At 48.5% G+C, this 19,244-nt stretch overlaps 1 protein-coding gene across 4 annotated transcripts in view; it reads right to left on the bottom strand.

The window, feature by feature from the left end:
* Positions 1–1,116: 1,116 nt before the first annotated feature.
* Ntl (Neurotransmitter transporter-like) overlaps positions 1,117–19,244 on the bottom strand; it is a 42,520-nt gene continuing 24,392 nt past the window's right edge. For all 4 annotated transcript variants that reach the window (XM_037227333.1, XM_037227334.1, XM_037227331.1 and 1 more), the window contains 7 exons: positions 18,121–18,255; positions 15,851–15,954; positions 11,985–12,109; positions 4,339–4,580; positions 3,830–3,929; positions 2,670–2,770; positions 1,117–2,294 (listed from right to left, as the gene is read on the bottom strand). In XM_037227333.1, coding sequence (XP_037083228.1) covers positions 1,911–2,294; positions 2,670–2,770; positions 3,830–3,929; positions 4,339–4,580; positions 11,985–12,109; positions 15,851–15,954; positions 18,121–18,255 — 1,191 coding nt within the window. In that variant the 3' untranslated portion in view covers positions 1,117–1,910. The remainder of the gene's footprint in view (positions 2,295–2,669; positions 2,771–3,829; positions 3,930–4,338; positions 4,581–11,984; positions 12,110–15,850; positions 15,955–18,120; positions 18,256–19,244) is intronic.

The following is a 19,244-nucleotide window of genomic DNA, read 5'->3' as shown; positions in this document are numbered from 1 at the left end:
GTTATTTCGTTCTTTTTATGTTATGCCCAATAGCACAAGAGGAATAACGTAAGAATGACCAGTTAGAATGCCGATGTATTCGGACCCTCAAGCCAATCTAGCTTTCTTTTCTCCCACTGCAATCGCACTGGCTAGTGCTGGTGATGTAAAACACACACACAACACACACACACCACACACACACACACACACACACACACACACACACACACACACACACACACACACACACACCACACACACACACCACACACACACACACACACACACACACACACACACACACACACACACACACACACACACACACACACACACACACACACACACACACACACACACCACACACACACACACACACACACACACACACACACACACACACACACACACACACACACACACACCACACACACACACACACACACACACACACACACACACACACACACACACACACACACACACACACACACACACACACACACACACACACACACACACACACACACACACACACACACACACACACACACACACACACACACACACACACACACACACATTGTCCAAGGTATTGATCCAATTTTTCGCATTTACATTTCCAAATGGTTTCGGTAGTTGGTCGTCAGGCGGGCCACCATGCGCGGGACGATATAGTGCTTTGAACCGTATACTTCAGTCAGTGCTTTGCCTAGTTTACCCCGGGATTGAACCCGCCGACCTATACCGAGAACACATGCTGACGGCTTTAGGATATATGCTGTCAAATCTCCCTACCATAGCATCCGCCCGCATTGGCTTCAGCGCAGCAGAACGGCGATTGCCTGAGTCGACCGATCTGAGGCGACCGTAATCGTGTCACTGCCACGCGGCCATCTGGGACCTTTTTATTCGGTCATTTTCGTATCTCTACTACTCTACGACATTCGGCCTTACTCTACTCTATCGCTCTACCCCAAGATCGACCATCCGCTGTATTGGGCAACCAGTGATGGATGATAAAATAACCTCATAACAACCACAGGTGAATTCGTCTCGCACTAGTCTTTAGCAATACGTAATCGTCTAGCCCACCTACATCCAAAGCTCCTCTGGTTTGTTTGGGCACCATGATTCCAGTCAGAATATATTGCTGATGCCGGTCAAAAACACACACAGTACTTTGGCATGCACTCATTTCATACCTATAGAACAGGTCACACTCGAACGCGCGTTCAGCTAGATAGATCATGCTCTGCATTGGTCCGAATACATGCTCGAGTGCATTATTATTAAACATTCCGTGACTTGTTATTTTTGTTTTGTTAATACATAGGCTGTCGTTTTGAGCAGGTCTAATAATAATGACTGCAAACACCATAACCGCACACACATCGAATAACACTGAATTTGCTGTGCGTAGTGGGCTCTAACTAGCAAATAGAAAACGTTTGCAAATGCTCGTGGTAAGGATATTGCTCACGTACATCTCATGATATAAATAACGAGCTATCTGTATATGTTTCGGCACAGCTCATTCGCTCTCGTCGGACGGCAAGCTTGTAACGACTCCCGGAGAGCGCCGCAAAGGGCCTGTTCGTGAGGGGTGATTTCGACATAACTCTTTCTACGTCTCCAGGTGATCAATGACACAGGGGTTCAGGACATGCTACACTGCGACGGTTTTTTTGAAAAGACGCTTTGGTCGCCTGTGATGAAGTGGCACGTCGCCCCAGCAGACCCTGGGACGGCCGCAGACCGGGATCGCGACAATCGGCGTTCTGAAGGCCCCTCGCTACGACGTCCATCGCTACGACGTCCGCTTTACGACTCCTCGCTCGCTACGACGTCCATCGCGACGCACCTCCGTGGGCCGTCGACGATGAACGGCGCTCGGCCTGGCCGTACCGACGGCGGCGGCCCTCCCGCTAGATGTTGTTGGAGGCTGGTGGCTGCTGGGCGGCCATGTTGTACTCCGCGCGGTTGGTGCGCCGCCGCAGCCGGTTCACCAGCCGGTTGTCGCAGAGCGGCCCGGGCGGTAGCAGGTGCGGCGGGTGCTTGGCCTTGTACTCCTCCCACTCCGTGCGGTGAGCGTCGAGCGCCGGTCCCCAGTCGTCGGTGGGCTGGCTGCAGATCTTCAGCCGCTCGGCCAGCGTGCCCGGCGTCACGGCCAGCAGGTAGACGGCGTACCCGGGCATCATGAGCAGCGATGCTAGCGCCGACAGCCAGCCCACGCCCTGCGCCCAGGCCGGGAACTCCACGTCGCGGTAGTTCACCGGCGTGTTGAACACCAGCGTTGTGATGAAGATCAGCTGTGGCAGGCGGGCGGGCTGTGAGTGGCACGATCGGACGGCCACGACCCACGACTGGCTGTTTTTAACGCTTCTCACTGTTGCATACTGCTTCAGATGTATTGTGATCTTACTGTTTTAACTGTGAGGAATTGACGAGGGAAAGCAGCAGTTCAGTTTTTAATTGCTTATTAATTTTTTCAACGCATACAGTGAACCGGTCGGGCATCAGCCAGTGTCAGAAGATGCACAGACATATCAAGTTATTAATCCCAAGTTGTACCGATATTGTTGATGATAGCATTCGAAAATTAAATACGCCAAAACACCTAAAACACGAAGTTGACGTGACAGTAGCTCGCGATGGTTACCAGGGCCAGTGCTAATGTAGCTTACGATCAGGACGATGGGCGTAATAAAGTTCCAGCAAAGTCTCCACCAGGTTCCGATAGGTCTCTGCGCCATGAACTCCACGTCACGGACAAACTTCCCAGGGCCTGTGACAAAGACACATGTGCGACACACAAGACACAAGACACACAAGACACACAGTGAGCAGAGACAGCCCACTGTCATACGCACGACAGTTGCAGGTATTGGCGAGGAGGCGTCACGTACGAACGTAGTCAGCAACAAGCCATTTGTGCGAGTTGTCCCTGCAGTCGTATCATGCAATAATGCCATATTTTTAGCTTGATATAAGCAACAGCAACGGTCGCGACAGTGTTTAAAACAGCGCGGTGTAAAGCTATCGACAAATCGAGGCCATCTGACGCCCGCTATCGACAAATCTAGGTGCAGCAAATCAAAAGCTGGCAAACACCCTTCCGGTAGTACTTCCAGGCAGACGTGTTCGACTTCAGCTGAATGGTATATTGGCTCACGAGCCAATCGCTTTAGGGTGAGTCGGGAGCTGAGTCGGCTCGTTAGAAAAAAATGTCCCTTTATGCCCCTCGTGACAGTGAGTCATATGGCTTAACTTAAAATGCTTACATGAGGAAGCACAGCACGCCCAACACGCCCAGGACAAATTTACAGACCATTTCAGGGTGTTGAAATGAACATTATGCAGCATTAGTTTTAAAAAAAACTTTTACAAAACCAGCACGGAGTGCTACCAGCGCAGTTCGTTCCTTGGCTATTTGGGCCCATTTTTCATGCAATTATACATCCATATGTGTATATATGTATATAATATATACATCAATATGTGTATATATGTGTATATATAATAATCATATATATAATGTGCACGAGTCACAAAGCGACTAGCGGAACTGAATCAGATCTTTGATATTGCGAGCATGACCCAAATGATTCAAGCATGCAGACATCACGGAACACAAGTGAGTCATGACACATGACACAGGTGAATTAACACAGACGATGAGTCTGAACTGAGCCGAATAAAAAATTGAGGGACCATAATTCATGAGGTGAATCAGATCCCAGAGCCTGAGTCGGTCTTGAGCTGGCTCCAAAACATTAAGTCAAGAACAAGTCTGCTTCGAGGACAGCGAAGCCTCGCAGAGTGAGCGCCCGAGTCGGCGACCTACCGTAGATCCAGGCGAAGGCGATACACTCGCAGATGCAGACGAGGATGACGGACATGGAGGCGCAGTACCAGTCGAGTATCTGCAGCACGTACATGCCGCCCTGCGGGTTGGGCGGGACGATCAGTAGCTGCATGGCTCTCACTGCACAGGTCAGAACACAATGGGCAGGCCAAACGGTCATGTTCTTATAGCAACATTGCCGGAAATGTCCGGGACAGAATCCCTTTGTTTGGCAGTAATTAGGTACAAGTTAAGAAAACATCAGGCGCCATCGTCGTCTGATGCCGTCAGGCAACTTGTACCACCCCAGCCGTATCACCAGCGTGACGATCGCTCTTCCGCTTCTTGTGACGATCGCCTGTGACACATGGACACTCCCGCTTCTCCCGTGTGACAATCCGTATGGCGCACCCTGCCACGCATGTGACGCAGGCCTGCTAACCCATACACCACCGACTGTCTTATCTATGCGACCTCCCTCTCCCACCCGTGTGACGCCGCGCTCTCACCTGCGTGACGCAGGCTAGAGAGATGAGGCTCATCAGCATGCAGAGGACGAGAGTGATGAGAGGCTTGCGGTGCCGGTGCTGCGGAAACTCGTCCAGCAGCGACGACACGACCGTCTCGATTTGCACGAACTCGCTGTCGATGCCCAGCAGGAAGAGCATGAAGAAGAAGAGGACGGCCCAGAAGGGGGCGGCTGGCAGCATCGCCAGTGCCTCAGGGTAGGTGACGAACGCCAGGCTGGGGCCTGCGGGTCGTCGGCCAGGTCAGATTAGTGCGAGGTGATGTCCAGACTAGGTCCTGCGGACCACTGACCGGTTTGGACTGGGGCTTGCGGACCACTGACTGCGTGGGACTGGGGCCTGCAGATCGCTGGCCGGGTCATACTGAAGCTTGCGGAGCACTGAGCGGGTGAGACTGGGGCCTATTGACCGGGTCAGACTGGGGCCTGCGGACCACTGGCCGGGTCAGACTGGGGCTTGCGGACCACTGACCGGGTGAGACTGGGGCCTATTGACCGGATCAGACTGGAGCCTGCGGACCACTGGCCGGGTCAGACTGGGGCTTGCGGACCACTGACCGGGTCAGACTGGGGCCTATTGACCGGGTCGGACTGGGGCTTGGGGACCACTGGCCAGGTCAGACTGGGGCTTGCGGACCACTGGCCGGGGCAGGACTGGGGCCTGCAGGCCGTTGACTCCGGACCGACGGTCGGGGCAGAATGCGTACGGCCAACGAACAGCAGACTAGGTCCCCCACCAACCAGTGACTGGGCTAGAGATGGAAGGTATGAACGTATAAAAATTTCTGAGAATAGATCTACGTGCGGGAGACGCGAAATGGAAATCTAGTTAAGACTGTTGATTACCAGCGCTGAAGGCCGTCGACACAACCACGACCATGTCAATTGCCCACAGTGGTTTGTGTCGGTACTTTTCTCACATGGTGGTAACGAAATTTAGAATTTCAGCTTATCAGACTCAAGCCCAATACCAGGCAGGTAGTCCGTAAAACGAGACGCAGGACGACTATACCATAATATCGTTTGGTAGTAGCTCGAGCAGACGTAAACTTCTCGTAAGTCATTTACAATTATCTTTCAATTTCGTTTGTTGACGTTGGGATCGTTAAATCCAGACCACAGGCAGGCTCCACCAATTCTTTCACCTTTCACTCCGCTACTCTGCCTGGACTATCCTCGTCAATCTGGTGGACAGCCGGCTCGAGAGTGGTGGGCGTGAACATGGTACCGATGGTGACAGTGCGCGGAGGCTTCCCTGAGATCGCCCCGCCCTGCTACGATTCAGCCGCTTCCTTGCGACTCGGGTTTTCCCCAACGGTTGGAAGATCGTGTGTATAGTGTTCATCCTGACATCAGGCGATCTGAATCTGTACCAGTTAATGAAAGACCGCTATACCTCCTACGCATGCTACCTAAATTGTTATCTAAATCTCAGCTGGTCACATTCTTGTCAGTGACCAGTTGAGCATTTATATAGATTGTAACGGCTTCCTCAGTCCTGCCCAATACGCTTGCCGGCAATGTCATTTGACTCTGGACGCTCTGCTCGACGCCTTCGGAGGCCTGGTGAGAAACATCGACAGAAACTTCCCATATCCTCGATACCAGGTGCAGCAGGTGTCGGGCTATCCAAGGGCTTCATGATCAATTTGTAACAAAGCTTCCGTAGTACGGCGTCGATCCCGAATGATCGCAGGCCATCTTAGTACTCGGAGTAAGGCGGTGCGTGGATGACTGACGAACCTGCCAATGCTCCATGGGGTGTCTCAAGGATCCATAATTGGTCCGCTGTTATTTACTCTGTTCACAAACGCTTAGTCCAGTCATCAATGACATAGTCCGCTCAGCTCATATGCAGATGACTACCAACTTCTGGGCCGTGTGCATCCCAAAACAGTCTTAGACCACCAAAAGCAGTCTGGAAATGAAAAACCCAGGTTTGTTACACCGAAAAATCTCTGAAAATCAAAAAGGCAAACCGACTTCGGGCTACGGCTATCGGTCTACGCGATGAAGATAACTTCATTAATTTTAGGAAAAATGTTGGGGAACAACAGATGAAGCCTGGAAGCCTAGAAAAGTTGTTAAAACAGGTGTTGTTTCCCGCTGTAAATGAAGTATATCACGTATGAAGAGGTGCTAAAGGTACATCCGGGCTTCCAAAGAATGCCAGTAAGAACGCCTGGCTGGATTATGGCCTATTGCCGCAGCCGTCATCTAAAGGCCCATTGCCGCAGCCGTCATCTAAAGGCCCATTGCTAGTGATCACCATCTCTGTGCACTGCAATCCCAGCCCATTTTATCGTATCTGAATTCGCCACTGAAATAATGTTTTAAAATGCTCTTTACTGCATGGCAGCAGACGATGGAATGCAAAATTATCATCTACTCATTCTTTTTTCAAATGCTATGAACTCCTAACCCCCGTTCCTGGAGATACCCGTGCCCTAAGTGTTTATTTTTCTTCCTCTGGGGCCAGATGTGCGCATATTTTCCGACATAGTCCACCATCGCACCGTAGTGCTGGTATACCTTAGCACGGGCGGAACCACGGGTTTTGAGTTAGGGTTTCGTTGAGCTAAAACAGGGCCTCCTGTTCGAGAAAAAGGCCTGTCGCAGCACTTGCATATATGCACAGAGGGGCCTCGTAATCCAGAACAGGATGCTTACGGTTCACGATGGGGCCTCCAAATTTGGTCAGGGAGCCTAGCTACGCTCCTCCTTTTTCTCGGTACGTGTCAGAAAATTGCCCTCGACCCTTTTTCATATTGTCTTTATAGCAATGACCTCTCTTTGCACGTTGATGATGCGGCTATAATTCAGTACGCTGACAACGCCCAGGTTTTTGGCTGCAGACCACAACATAACTCGGCTTGAAACGCTCTGAAAATGGAACCTGGCCTGACTGTACTGACGTGATAGCTGTGGAAAAACGCCATCAAATTGCAAACTAGCTGGAGTGATCGCGATAGCATCTTGCTCAAACCTCAGTCGGTGGCCACCAGTCTCGCCTTAGTCAGAATAAACGGTGCGATTGTCAACGGACGTCACAAGCTGTGAACCAGGGTGTCATATTTGACATTCTTATGCCTGTTAACCCCAGCACTTTATCCACGGTGAGGCGCTCCTCGGCCACATTGTTGTCACCTTGCCGTACTACCTAGCCCTGTCTACCCCGTACTACCTTTTCTAGCCCCGTTCTACCCTGTCCTACTACGTAGTTTCTACCTGGCGCCGTAAACGAATCTGGCATGGTCGTCAATCCGATCCTGTTCTTCTATTTATGGAACAATTGGCAGGCAGCCGACGCAAGTCATAAGAACCCCGTCAGTTTGTGCGCTCTAGCTGTATCTGTCTGGCAAACATAAATATGATCACGTCAGTGGCACACTGTCTTAAATCGCCAGGCTGACTGTCGCCTGGCCAGCTCCACCAGCTCTGCACCGTGACCACCCAACGTCAGCTGACTGACGCATCTCAGCCTAATGTGCTGGCACCGCTCTTCGCACTCAATGGGGACATCTGTACGCAACAACCAGAGACGGCAACAATTGTCATCCTCTGCGGCCCTTGACCGAGTTTAGGAGCGCGCGATTCTCTTATGGGGCGGATGCGCAATCGCCGGATGTTAGTGACTTTGCTGCATACATCCACCGGTTGTTAGTGACCTCGCTGCAAGCATTCGAGAGGACACACAAGAGACGTCTGCTGGCGCGTAGCAGGCAGCTTAGTTCTTACCTGAATAACAAATGCTTGACAACCTCATATTACATGGTGATGTGTGCATGTTTTGTCCTTCCTCGCCTTTTCGGCATGTCTGCTTTATCTTGTGAGTTATCACAAAAGCGTGCGACGGCCATTTGCCCAATTACGTGTTTGATGCTTGCATTCAGTAGTTAATAATAAATACAGCGAGCGCATCGACTGCCAGACCTGTAAAGAGCAGCAGCTGGTGAGATATATATGTAATATGTGGCTGACGAGCGGCATGCGCCAGCAGCTTTAGTTCTGCGGTATGCCACCAGATGTGATGGTTGCGCTGATCGGCAGTGTCCTAGAATTGCCCACTTTGGGTGTAAAGCAACATCCTATGAGGAGGAATTTTGCACTCCTTTTCCCCATATTTTATGTGAATTTTTTATTCCTGCCTAACCTGGACACCTAAGGCTATGACCTGCCTCAACTACATCTGAATCATGTCTATGTATGCCCAGAGCAAGGGCGCCAGGTACCTCCAAGCCCAAAAACCCCGGCGACCCCAGCCGCTTGCACGCAGTAAGTTTGGTTTGTTTACAAAATGCATCACAATCTGCGGCTGTGGGCCAAATGCAAGGTTTTCACGCATCCCCTATTTTTTGGTCTCACCAGCACACCACAAAAGCAGAGTCTGGTGCAAGCACTAGCAAGGCCTGGTAGATAATTTTACTCCACGTACTCCTTTTTTCCCAAGGAAACTTGACCACCAAATTGCATCACTCCCAAAATGCATTAGTGAAAAGTTTAGGAAATGTCTTCTAAATTAAACTTACAAGATGAGTATCACCATTTGAGCACTTTTGTTACCAGATTTTAAATCAAATCAGCTCATTACAAAATTTTGCGAGAAAAGCACCAGTCTTTACATTTATTTAGCTACTTTTGTTTTTCTTGGTATCATACCAGTGTGATATCACTTTATCCTTCCTTCCTTTTCGATTGTCTTTAGAGGTACTATCTGCTGCTTAAAATTTTGACCAATTTCTCTGCAAGATGCTCCAACTGCAAACTTGTACGTATTTCATACATAAATTGGATTAATTCGCCAGCCGCCCAAACATGTTTGATATGCACCCAAGCGCGAACAATTGACAGGGAATGAAGGAGACAATTTGAAGCACGGAACTTATTTCACCTCCATTTTTGCCCTCTTAGAACCCTCGGTTAACCATTTTCTTGGTTCATGGCGGTGCTCAATAATGATAAATCCAAGCCTTTCGAGTGTTTGACTCACCAGGCTACCTGGCAAGGCTATTCCAGTGCCGTCATACAGAGCCTTGGGACAAATCTGATGTAGCTAATACAGAAGTGTTTGATTGTGAAATTCTGCCCTCTGGAGATGTTTATTATGGACACCTCTTACTTGTTTCGTATTTTAATCTCGAAGGGTGGTGTGCATGAGTGATATGTATATTTGGAGGGTGAGTCGGATGACTCTGTCTGCCAGCAGACCATACAAAAGGTACTAAATCAGCAATACTGCCTGGTCATCTAAAAGCGATGTTATTTTTGGAGAATAGAGATTGTTTTGTGGAGCATACCCATAATTTCCCTTGACATAGGTTAACCATGGCAATCAAAATAAGTTGTTCAAAGTGATTTAAGGTGTTTTGATTTGTGTGTGTCAACTTTGTCTGATGTCAACAAGCATACACAAATGAACTGAATAAAAATGCAAGTTGAAACCAGCCAAAAACTAGCTTTAAATATCATGTGTTATCACAAGTGCTGCTGTCAACATATAGGTGAGTTGAGATGATGTTCATCATATGGGCTACTCTAAGTTAGGTTCAGTTGGCCAAGTGCATGGCAAGTGGCAAAATGAATTGTGCAAGATTCAGAAACTCACAATCGCTGCTGTGATACAAACAGGTTGTACAGGATGAGATGATGTAAGGCCTCTTTAGGTTAGGCATAGGCTACTTTCATGGAAATAAGCATTGGTATTTTGCGAGAAACAGTAACAAATTGTTTGTTTTCCCTGACCCCATCTTAACAGAAGCCAGAATAATGTTTACTGTGTTTGAATTGGTGATGGGCTGACGTGTTGGAGTCTAAGGTTTTTTTGTTTGAGTGTTTTATGCTTGCTGAATTTTCTGTTGTTATTTTGCTATTGAATTCATTTGCTTTGTTTTAAAAGTGCTGTGGAAGGGAGTTGAAAGGTGCAGCATCAAATTGTTGGTGGTAATAATTTGTTATGCTCATAATACTGTCATGAAATTACCATGTTTTAACACGCGCCCGGTTGGCCAGCTAGATACTCTTCGCTCGGGTGGGGGGGGGGATGGGGGGTCAATTTGATGCCCCCTCTGAGATCTCGGGAAATAAGAAAACTAGATACATCAAATTTGCAGAATGCCTTGACTTATACGTGAACTCACTTAGGTTAAGATTTCAGCTTCCTAGGTCATGACCTTCAGGCCGAATAAGGTCAAACAAGGTCAAATTCCAGGTTGGTCTCCAAAGCGCCCCCAGAACCTAGGAAACTGTCTCTAAGAAAAAGGTCACAAGCCCATTTGAGGTCATTGACCTTGTTGACCCTTCGAGGGTCACGGTGACCAAAATGATACAAGACTGCTCTGCGTTTTACATTTGAATAAGCGGCAAAGATTACGCTAGGCAGTATGCTCCTACAACAAAACGTTCGACTCGGGTCATCTTAGGTCAATGGCCTGTTCTTAAAACGATCCGCTATGCAATTTTCTACAGCTATGCAAAATTTGGCGCGACTACGCCGCGCCGTTTAGAAACCAGTCGGGAAAAGCCCCCGGGGGGTTTAATTTGCCCCCCCCCCCCACCCGAGCGCGTGTTAATGCATTTTGTTTCACTTTAATGGCCCAAGATGTTAAAAAAACGAAATAGTTTTGTCAGGTTCCTAATATTAAGTCCATGCCAACTTGAAATAGATGTTTTTGTTTGCTGAAGCATCAGGCACGAGCTTAAATGTTTCATCTTTTGTGAATTGATTTTTTCACTCCCGCACGATCTTTTTGCGAAGGAATTTTTCACTCCCACCCTAGTTCAAAAGCGATTCTAGCTCCCTGCTGATCGGTGGAGGCCAGTCCGCCGATCGGCTGTGCGCGTGCGCGGAAATGACGTTCGGCGGACGTGACTGTATAAGAGAATGTAACTGAAGTTCATGGAAGGTCAGGGATGCGAGGTCGCGCATGCCGCCTGGGGGACCGTGGATTCCGACGGGTGTTATGACTGTGTGCGGCCGCGTTCTGATGAGCTTCGCGTGTCCGACGAAGATAACGTCTGTCAGATGCGGCACTTGACACGGGTCTGGACCGCGTCTAGACAAGGTCAGCCTAGGTATCCACGCGGAACAAACAACGGCGATGACTAATACCGGACAGCAGGCGGGAGGTCAGAGGCCGCGAACAAGCGACCAGCGCCGTCAGGTGACCATCAGATGACGCGCCCTGGCGACAGCTGCCACCAATTACCGACCGGCGGCTGGCAGTGCACGAGTGGTAGGCCAGGAACGAACGCAGGCTCGATTCGGTCTGAGATATTGCCAGCCCTGTCAGATAGGAGCTCAGACTACGCATCGGATGTTAGGTGCTCCTGAAGACGGCGCTCGCAGACTAACCGTGTGCAGCGGAGAACAGATGGGACCGGCCTGCCGAGGACGACAGCCAGGCACGCCGAGCTGCTCCCCTCCGGTGGCCACCTTGTCGATCGGGACACCGATCTACTCACCTCCGGTGGCCATCTTGTCGATCGGGACGCCGAGCCACTCACCTCCGGTGGCCACCTTGTCGATCGGCATGCCGAGCTACTCACCTCCGGTGGCCATCTTTTCGATTGGCACGCCGAGTTACTCACCTCCAGTAGCCATCTTGTCGATCTGGACGCCGAGCTACTCACCTCCGGTGGCCACCTTTTCGATCGGGACGCCCGTCTGGTGCGACATGAAGCCCAGCACTGAGAACACCACGAACCCGGCGAAGAAGCTGGTGAAGCAGTTCAGCGTCGGCACGACGATGGCGTCACTGTGGAGCGGAGCACAGGACGTCTTTATCACATTTGTAGAATGCAAGCCGACCGACTCCGCACACAACTGGTATGGGGTTCCCGTCATGGGATGTTGGATATTGTTCGTTGATGTATTCAGCTGCTGCAGTCGTTAGCGTCGTCACACCCGGGCGGAAGCTAGGGCCAGTAAAAGTATACTGCGATGGACACGGAACATCTACCTGTTGATCATTCTCCTTGACGCTCTGACTTCCCTAAGCTAAATACAAAATAATTGAACTAAGAGTTCAACCGCACAAAGACATGGGTCCGAACCAGACCACTCGGGCAATGCCACCCAGCCACTACTCCTTGCTTTTGCTCCGAAGGGATATTCAGAAGACATGTGACATTTTTACCGCACAACGTACCTGCTTGTAATGCCTTTGGCAAACGATGGAAATTTATGTATTTAAAGTGCATTTCAATAATCTTAATTTTTATGACATAACGTTATATTACCAGAAGAGGCTCCAAAAGTTTCTTAACCATGCTCAAGATTGACATGACGGTAAAATATCACCATACTTCGGTGCAAGAAGTCACTCGGTAACTTTAAGTCGCATGCGTGCCGTAGCAAATGCATGGACTTGCACGTTTTGCGTGCATCAGTCTTGCAATTAGATGCCCGCAGGCATTGTCTCCCGGGCGTTGCGTAACCGAGTAAATTCATCACACTTTGGAGCTATAAAAAGTTTGTAAAAGGTTTGTCATCTTATCAGCGAGCCCACAACTGCTCTCACTATTGCCGTGTAGGATTTGAAGAAGGATACCGTAGATATTGACATAGCCTTTCACTGGTATCAGGCAATAAGCCATAGGAAGATGGAGTTGCAACTTCTACTGGCCCTAATTCGCACCCGTACTGGGCAACAAAACGCAACAGATCAAAACGCGCCCGCGCTACGTGATTACTGGTGCAAGCTAATTTACTATGTCTGTGAAGCGGAGATTTTTTTCGTGACCAGCAGAGGTTCAAAACTTAGGTGTTTGTTACTTGTCATGGTTTCCCCTGGCGGTTCGATGGACTCCTTCAGAAGAATGGAAAATAGCTTCGCCAACGTTGACCAAGGGTATTTGTTTTATCGTCTTCTTTGACGTGCGCTTGCGGAATTCAAACTAGCATTACGTAATTACTTCTTTATGTCCTAGAACTGACATGGGAACATACAAATGGCTAGCTTAGTACATGCTAAGAAAAGTTTATATTAGGGGTCACAGACTTGTCCCTGATTTCAAGTGCAGGAATTGAGTATCCCGGGTTAGCACAAATCAAAACATGTAGCTATCCACCAATCAAACACAATCCCGATGTTTGGCACATGCTTGGTAAAACTACCTATACCCGGCTTTTGCTCTGCGCATACAATTTATTGACATCTGTTGACTAATTCATTATCCAAACGAAGATAAGTCGTTATGCCTAATGAGTTGTCAATGCCATCGACCTGAAACGCGGGGGAATGCTATTGCCGTCCACGATGTTACGCTAATGTGTTATGATCGCGCCGCTGGTGCTACATGCGCTGTTTGTTGTTTTTCACCTATGTCAAAATGAACGCGACGCTCATCGCAGCTGGCGTACGTCCACGATTGGGGTCATCACGCCGCTGTTACGCTCAGAAGCATACCCAAAACCAAAACAACACAGCAAAGCGCTCTCCCGAGCGGCGGGTGTTGTTCTCATCCCCGAGCTCGGAAATGGCCACTTTCGGCGCAAGCAGTGTCATCTAACAAGTCCGGGTACAGAAGAGATCCGGCTGCAGAGTGGCGCGAGCCGCGGGCACGCCACGCCCCGAGGCAAGGCACTCCAAAAGGGCAGCAGTCACATAGGCGCTGTAGACGATTACGAGCAGTTTTAGCCACAAGAAAACGTAAAAACAATCAGGGAGGGTTGTCACTGCGATAGAATGTTTACATACTGTTCGAGACTTGTAGCACCGAAAATGCTTTGGTGCAAGAAAAGTATTTTTCCGAGGCTTCTGCTTATACACCCAGGAACCAACCTTGTCCAGGCTGTATTGCAAAGTGCATGACAAACAACAACCGCATACTTGCTATCAATATTATATATGGTCACCCAATATCCGATGCGGCATTCTTATTGACTAAAATGTTTTGACTGTTCGCAGTAAATGACATTGGATTTCAATGAGTCCCAACACGAAAAGCCTCGCGTGGAGGCATTGATCTTGGCCAACAGCGGCGAAAATAGAGCTTTAAACCAAAGCCTCTGCTGGTACTGGAAACTTGCCGCCGTCAAAAACACTTCAAACTCTTCGCTCTAAGTTTGAATGAGAAAACTGCGATCTTTTGAAGCCACGGATGTTGCGTAATCGCCCATGTTCTGAGAATTGCGAGTTCACCGTAAAATAAAGAACCATACAGTAAGTTTCAGGTCATGCACTGCAACAAACAACCAAACCAATATATTTTCCCCCTTGAGGGACAACTGAACTAGCCTATTTTCCGTCTAAACAAACACCTGCACCAGTACACTATGCGCCATCTTGCTACTCCCAACGGCATGAGGTACCTCCAAGGGCAGTGAACATTAACGGGAGATGTTCGTGTAGCAGCTGAAAACACAAACGCGCCATTCACAATGCATTATGGCCATTGCACTGTACTAACATCTTCCTCGCGCATATTCAACATGCAGTTGTAAACGCCACCATTGTGTTGCAAAGAGTACGAGTAACACACACGTGTGTAATTCGCCCGTAGTAGCAAGGGTGACACGAAAGCAAACAAGATTGAAAGAAGTCTTAACCAAAGTATTTCGTTCAGTGGGAAACGCCTTATTATGTGTCATCACATCATTGAGCAGAGTCAGCCTGGCATGTCCTATTTCGATATGTTTAGGTCAGCCCCAGAGCTGCTAGGGCCTTAGGAATTACGCAGCGGATGCATCTGACATTCACCAGGACGTGGAGTAGGCGAGCGTTTGTTATTGAACGGGCAGCTTCCCTGGCTGCATAAGTGTTACCGGTGAGATGCCATTGGCATGGTATCGGCACAAAATAGAAATCGGACATACCCAGCATTCGTAGAACTGCAAATACCTCCCCAGTAGCCTAGTCTGAATCAGTGCGCGCGGGTGAATCCAGCACATTTAGTGTATATGCCGTCAGCATTAGAGACGCTCTTATGTCCAGCCAGTAGCAACCAGCAGCGGCCGGTGATGCTTGCCGTCTGTTCCGATGAATACAGTCATGCAGCGTGATACACGGAATATGGCTATCTCCGGCAAAAACAGAAGGAATACTGTATGGGCAGACGCAGAACTGTATGGTTAGACGGAGGACCGTATTATTAGACGGAGGACTGTATGATCAGACGTAGGATCGTATGGTTAGACGGCCGACCGTATGGTTAGACGGAGGGCCGTATGGGTAGACAAATGACCGTATGGGTAGACGAATGGCCATATGGATAGACGGAGAACCGTAGACAGCGGACCGTATGGGTGGACGGAAAACCGTATGGGTAGGCGGAGGATCGTATGACCTCAGTAGATGGTTCAGAGCTGCCAGAGTGATAGCAAAGTGCCGTGAATGGCTTCGCGCTAGATAAGTGTTAGATGCATGCTTTGATAATACAAATAAAAAAAGGCAAAAAAGAATCATCGGCCGGTAGACTGGTTAATCTGCCTCAATGATTGCATTAGCGATATAATACAGCGCGAGGAAGGCGTGCACAACAATACGACAACTTACAATTTGACATTGTTCCTGAAGCGGTTGAAGGACGACATCATGATCAGTCCTCCCCAGCCAGGTCCCAGTGAGTAGAAAATCTGGACAGCGGCATCAGCCCACACCTGTCAAACACGGCCATCCTTGTCAGTCTATCCTTCGCCTCAATCATTATGATCTAACCCGTTTCACTGTTGTTACTACTGGGGTAATGACGAAAACCGGTCAGGGTCAGGAGGCGCTACACCCGGCACCTTCCAGGAGTGTGATGGTCACCCTGATCTGAGCCCTCTGTACGTGCCCCTCCCCCCCCCCCCCCCCCCCAGACGAGAATGTCATCACCGTGAAGATGATAAAAACCTAAGCCAATGCGCATGTCACCTTTGATAACCGATGCCCAAGGCTACCAAAGGCAACTGGCAACATTTTATGGATTTTCTATGCATGGGAAAGTTTCTCTTTTGTCGTGGGTCCAGTAGGGTAAGCAAGAAGCCATGTAGATGTGAGTGCCATACGCAAAATCGCAGACGAAGTCACCAGACGTTGCCTGCTGATTCACTGGCCAAGGGACCTACTATGTTTGGTGGCAATTGTAATACTTAGTGAAAATGATAAAGTTGGAATGTTTTCGTTTTTGTTGACTACGGTGGAAGTGTTAACGAGACCATTTGGAGGGTTGATCACTATGAACTGTGTTAACGCCCATGTCCTTTTAATGGGCAATGGTATCTTCGTTTGGGCCTCAGCAGACCAAAGGCGTTATCAGGCAGAGGCTAGTTTGATACCAAATTTGGAAAACACCAGAACAAGGAAAGACAGGGTTAAACTCGTGCAATGTCACCAGGCTTATGAACACGCACCCCGGTGGCTGGTTGGATACCCTTCGTTCGGTTGAAGGCCAGTTTGACCCCCTGAGGTGTATTGGGCTGTGCGCGAACTCACCTGCGCCAATATTTGATGGCCGTTTGTCATGACCATCGGGTCAACTAAGGTCAAACAAATTCAAATTCCAAGTCGGTGTCTTAAGTGCCCCAAACCTAGATATCCATTCTAAGCAAAAGGTCACTGGTACTCATGAAAATCAGTGACCTTGTTTGAGCTTCCAAAGGCTATGATAACCAACATCACACAAGACTGCTTTGAATTTTGCATCTGAATAAGCGTCAAAGATTATGCCAGGCGGCATGTTCCCAAAATCAAATTATTCTCCTGAGCCACCTTAGGCAAGTGAGCTATTCCGATTTTTAACAAGTCCATTGAAGATGTATAATACGGTTCTTGTTACCAATGAATTTGAAATGAGTCCCGGAAACTAACATATATCATGCTCTAGCACAATAAAACAGGTTGGTTTTAGCCTTGGCCTGACCTTCAAACCTGAACCCAGGTGAATGTAATTTGTTCATTCAGTTGTTGTGTTGCCTGGAAGATTATTTCAGAGACATACGGCTTCATCTAACACTCCGTTGGTGCATCAGATTGAACGATTTCCTAGAAATTATCTCCGCTGAATACATGGCCTGACGTTCACCTGCTGTAGGTCAGCGACCTTTCGAGGCACAACAAAATTTGCCGACATCAAACGATCCACAATTGAATTGTGTACAGCTATGCAAAGTTTGGCGTGGCTGCGCCGCGCCGTTCGGAAATCGTTCCAGAAAGAAACGTTCGGAGGGCAAATTAACCCCCATCCCAGCGCGTGTTAAAATAGAGCATGAATTTTGAAGCGCTCTTAAAGCGCTTTTGCCCCTCATGCACATATTTATCGTCTCGTGAGTGCAGTGCTTTATATGGTTTAGACCCATGCGATCAAATTCGCAAGCCTAAAATAGCGCATGGGCACGTACTGATCACACCAAACGCTTCCATAGACCGAGTACCAGCTAGCTTGAAATGCCATGGCCCGCGATGCGCCTCGTTCCTGGGTTCGTAGTGTTCGTGCATTGCAATACCAAATTATCAGTCGGGTAGCAAATCAGCCCCCTGTCTCATAATGAGACAGGGGCCTGCTAACTAGCATTAAAGAGCTAATGCGTGGTATTCGAGACCGAGATCAAAGAAAGGTGCGGTGCCTGCTTCCCAGTGGGTTCTGGCGTCGCTAGGGACCAGTGTTAAGCTAACATGGCGATTTGCAGGGATACACAAATCTACACCACACAGCTTGGTTTTATACCATCATAGTTGCCTATTCATCGAGGTCTGACGCCAAACAGTGGAAAATCAGATGAAAGCAAATAAAGTATATGCTTTAAATCACAGGCCAGCAAAGTGAAGGAAAACATATCACTTACTTTGAACTCGGTGAGGCGATTGAAGTCTGGGGTCAGATAGAACTTGATACCATCGGCTGCTCCAGGAAGGGTGACGCCGCGAACAAACAGTACGAACAGCATGATGAACGGGAATGTGGCGGTGAAGTACACAACCTGGAAAGTTGTACACGGTTATAAAGTCAACACCTTCGGACCTGAGCATTTCAGGCCTTGGATGCAAATGGTATGAATTGCACACGCGCACTCTCCTCTAAAACCTTCATAATTCTAAGTTTGAAGGTGTGTGGCATGTAAAGTGCAACGGGCCACAAATTTGGCTCACTTTACTCCATTCTAACCTTGTGTGCTCTCATCACATCCTTCGATCCAGTAGCAAGCAGATAAAAGCGACTGCCGCTAAAAAACCGTCCAAGAAAATAATATAAATTTGCCGATTCTGTCCGGAGACAACTGGGGTAGGAGCGCGCGTCGGCAAATGAATGCAAGTTCCAACGCTGTCCCTACAAGCAATCTATTTGCATGACCATCTATAGCGCTTCGAGTTCGCTGAGTTCGAGTTGATACGCAACGAGTACTTGGGTTTCGATGGAACTTGGTGCGTATACAGAGACCCGCATGCCGGTTCTAAAACGCAATATTGTAGAGCTAGGCCTCTGAAGTTTGGCGGTTACCTAGTCTGGATACGGTATACGGACTAAATGCATTTCAATGAAAACTATTCTGTGCATGTATCTTAATATGTTGATTCCAAAGCACAACATTGTTAACCAAGAGAGGCAAAAGGTCCAGCCCGTTTGTATTCCTTTGAAACATTTTGCGTAGCTAGAGTTTTGAAAGGAGATTCTAGAAAGAAAACTCTTACATAAGCCACCAGAAACTGAGGGAGCTATTTATACTTCAACAGTGATAAGTAAGGAAAAAAACTGACACGAATGTAGTCACATTCTTACCACGAAAGGCCTGCGAAAAAAACTTCGGACTTATGTCGGATATGAATAGAGTTAAGAAAACACAACAAGGAAATGCATTGCTTGCACTCAACCTGATTTGCCTTTTAAAAATTCACACTAACATAAGTGGGGTAAAGATACAACATTCCTCCAATTGTCATTGATTGCTAGTCGCCTTTCTCCATGGCCAAA

This window comes from Pollicipes pollicipes, unplaced genomic scaffold (assembly GCF_011947565.3).
Source record: "Pollicipes pollicipes isolate AB1234 unplaced genomic scaffold, Ppol_2.1 Scaffold_5724;HRSCAF=6776_pilon_pilon_pilon, whole genome shotgun sequence".
Lineage (NCBI taxonomy): Eukaryota > Metazoa > Arthropoda > Thecostraca > Pollicipedomorpha > Pollicipedidae > Pollicipes > Pollicipes pollicipes.
The sequence above is the reverse complement of the archived record's forward strand: the minus strand, read 5'-3'. Positions and strand labels throughout refer to the sequence as shown.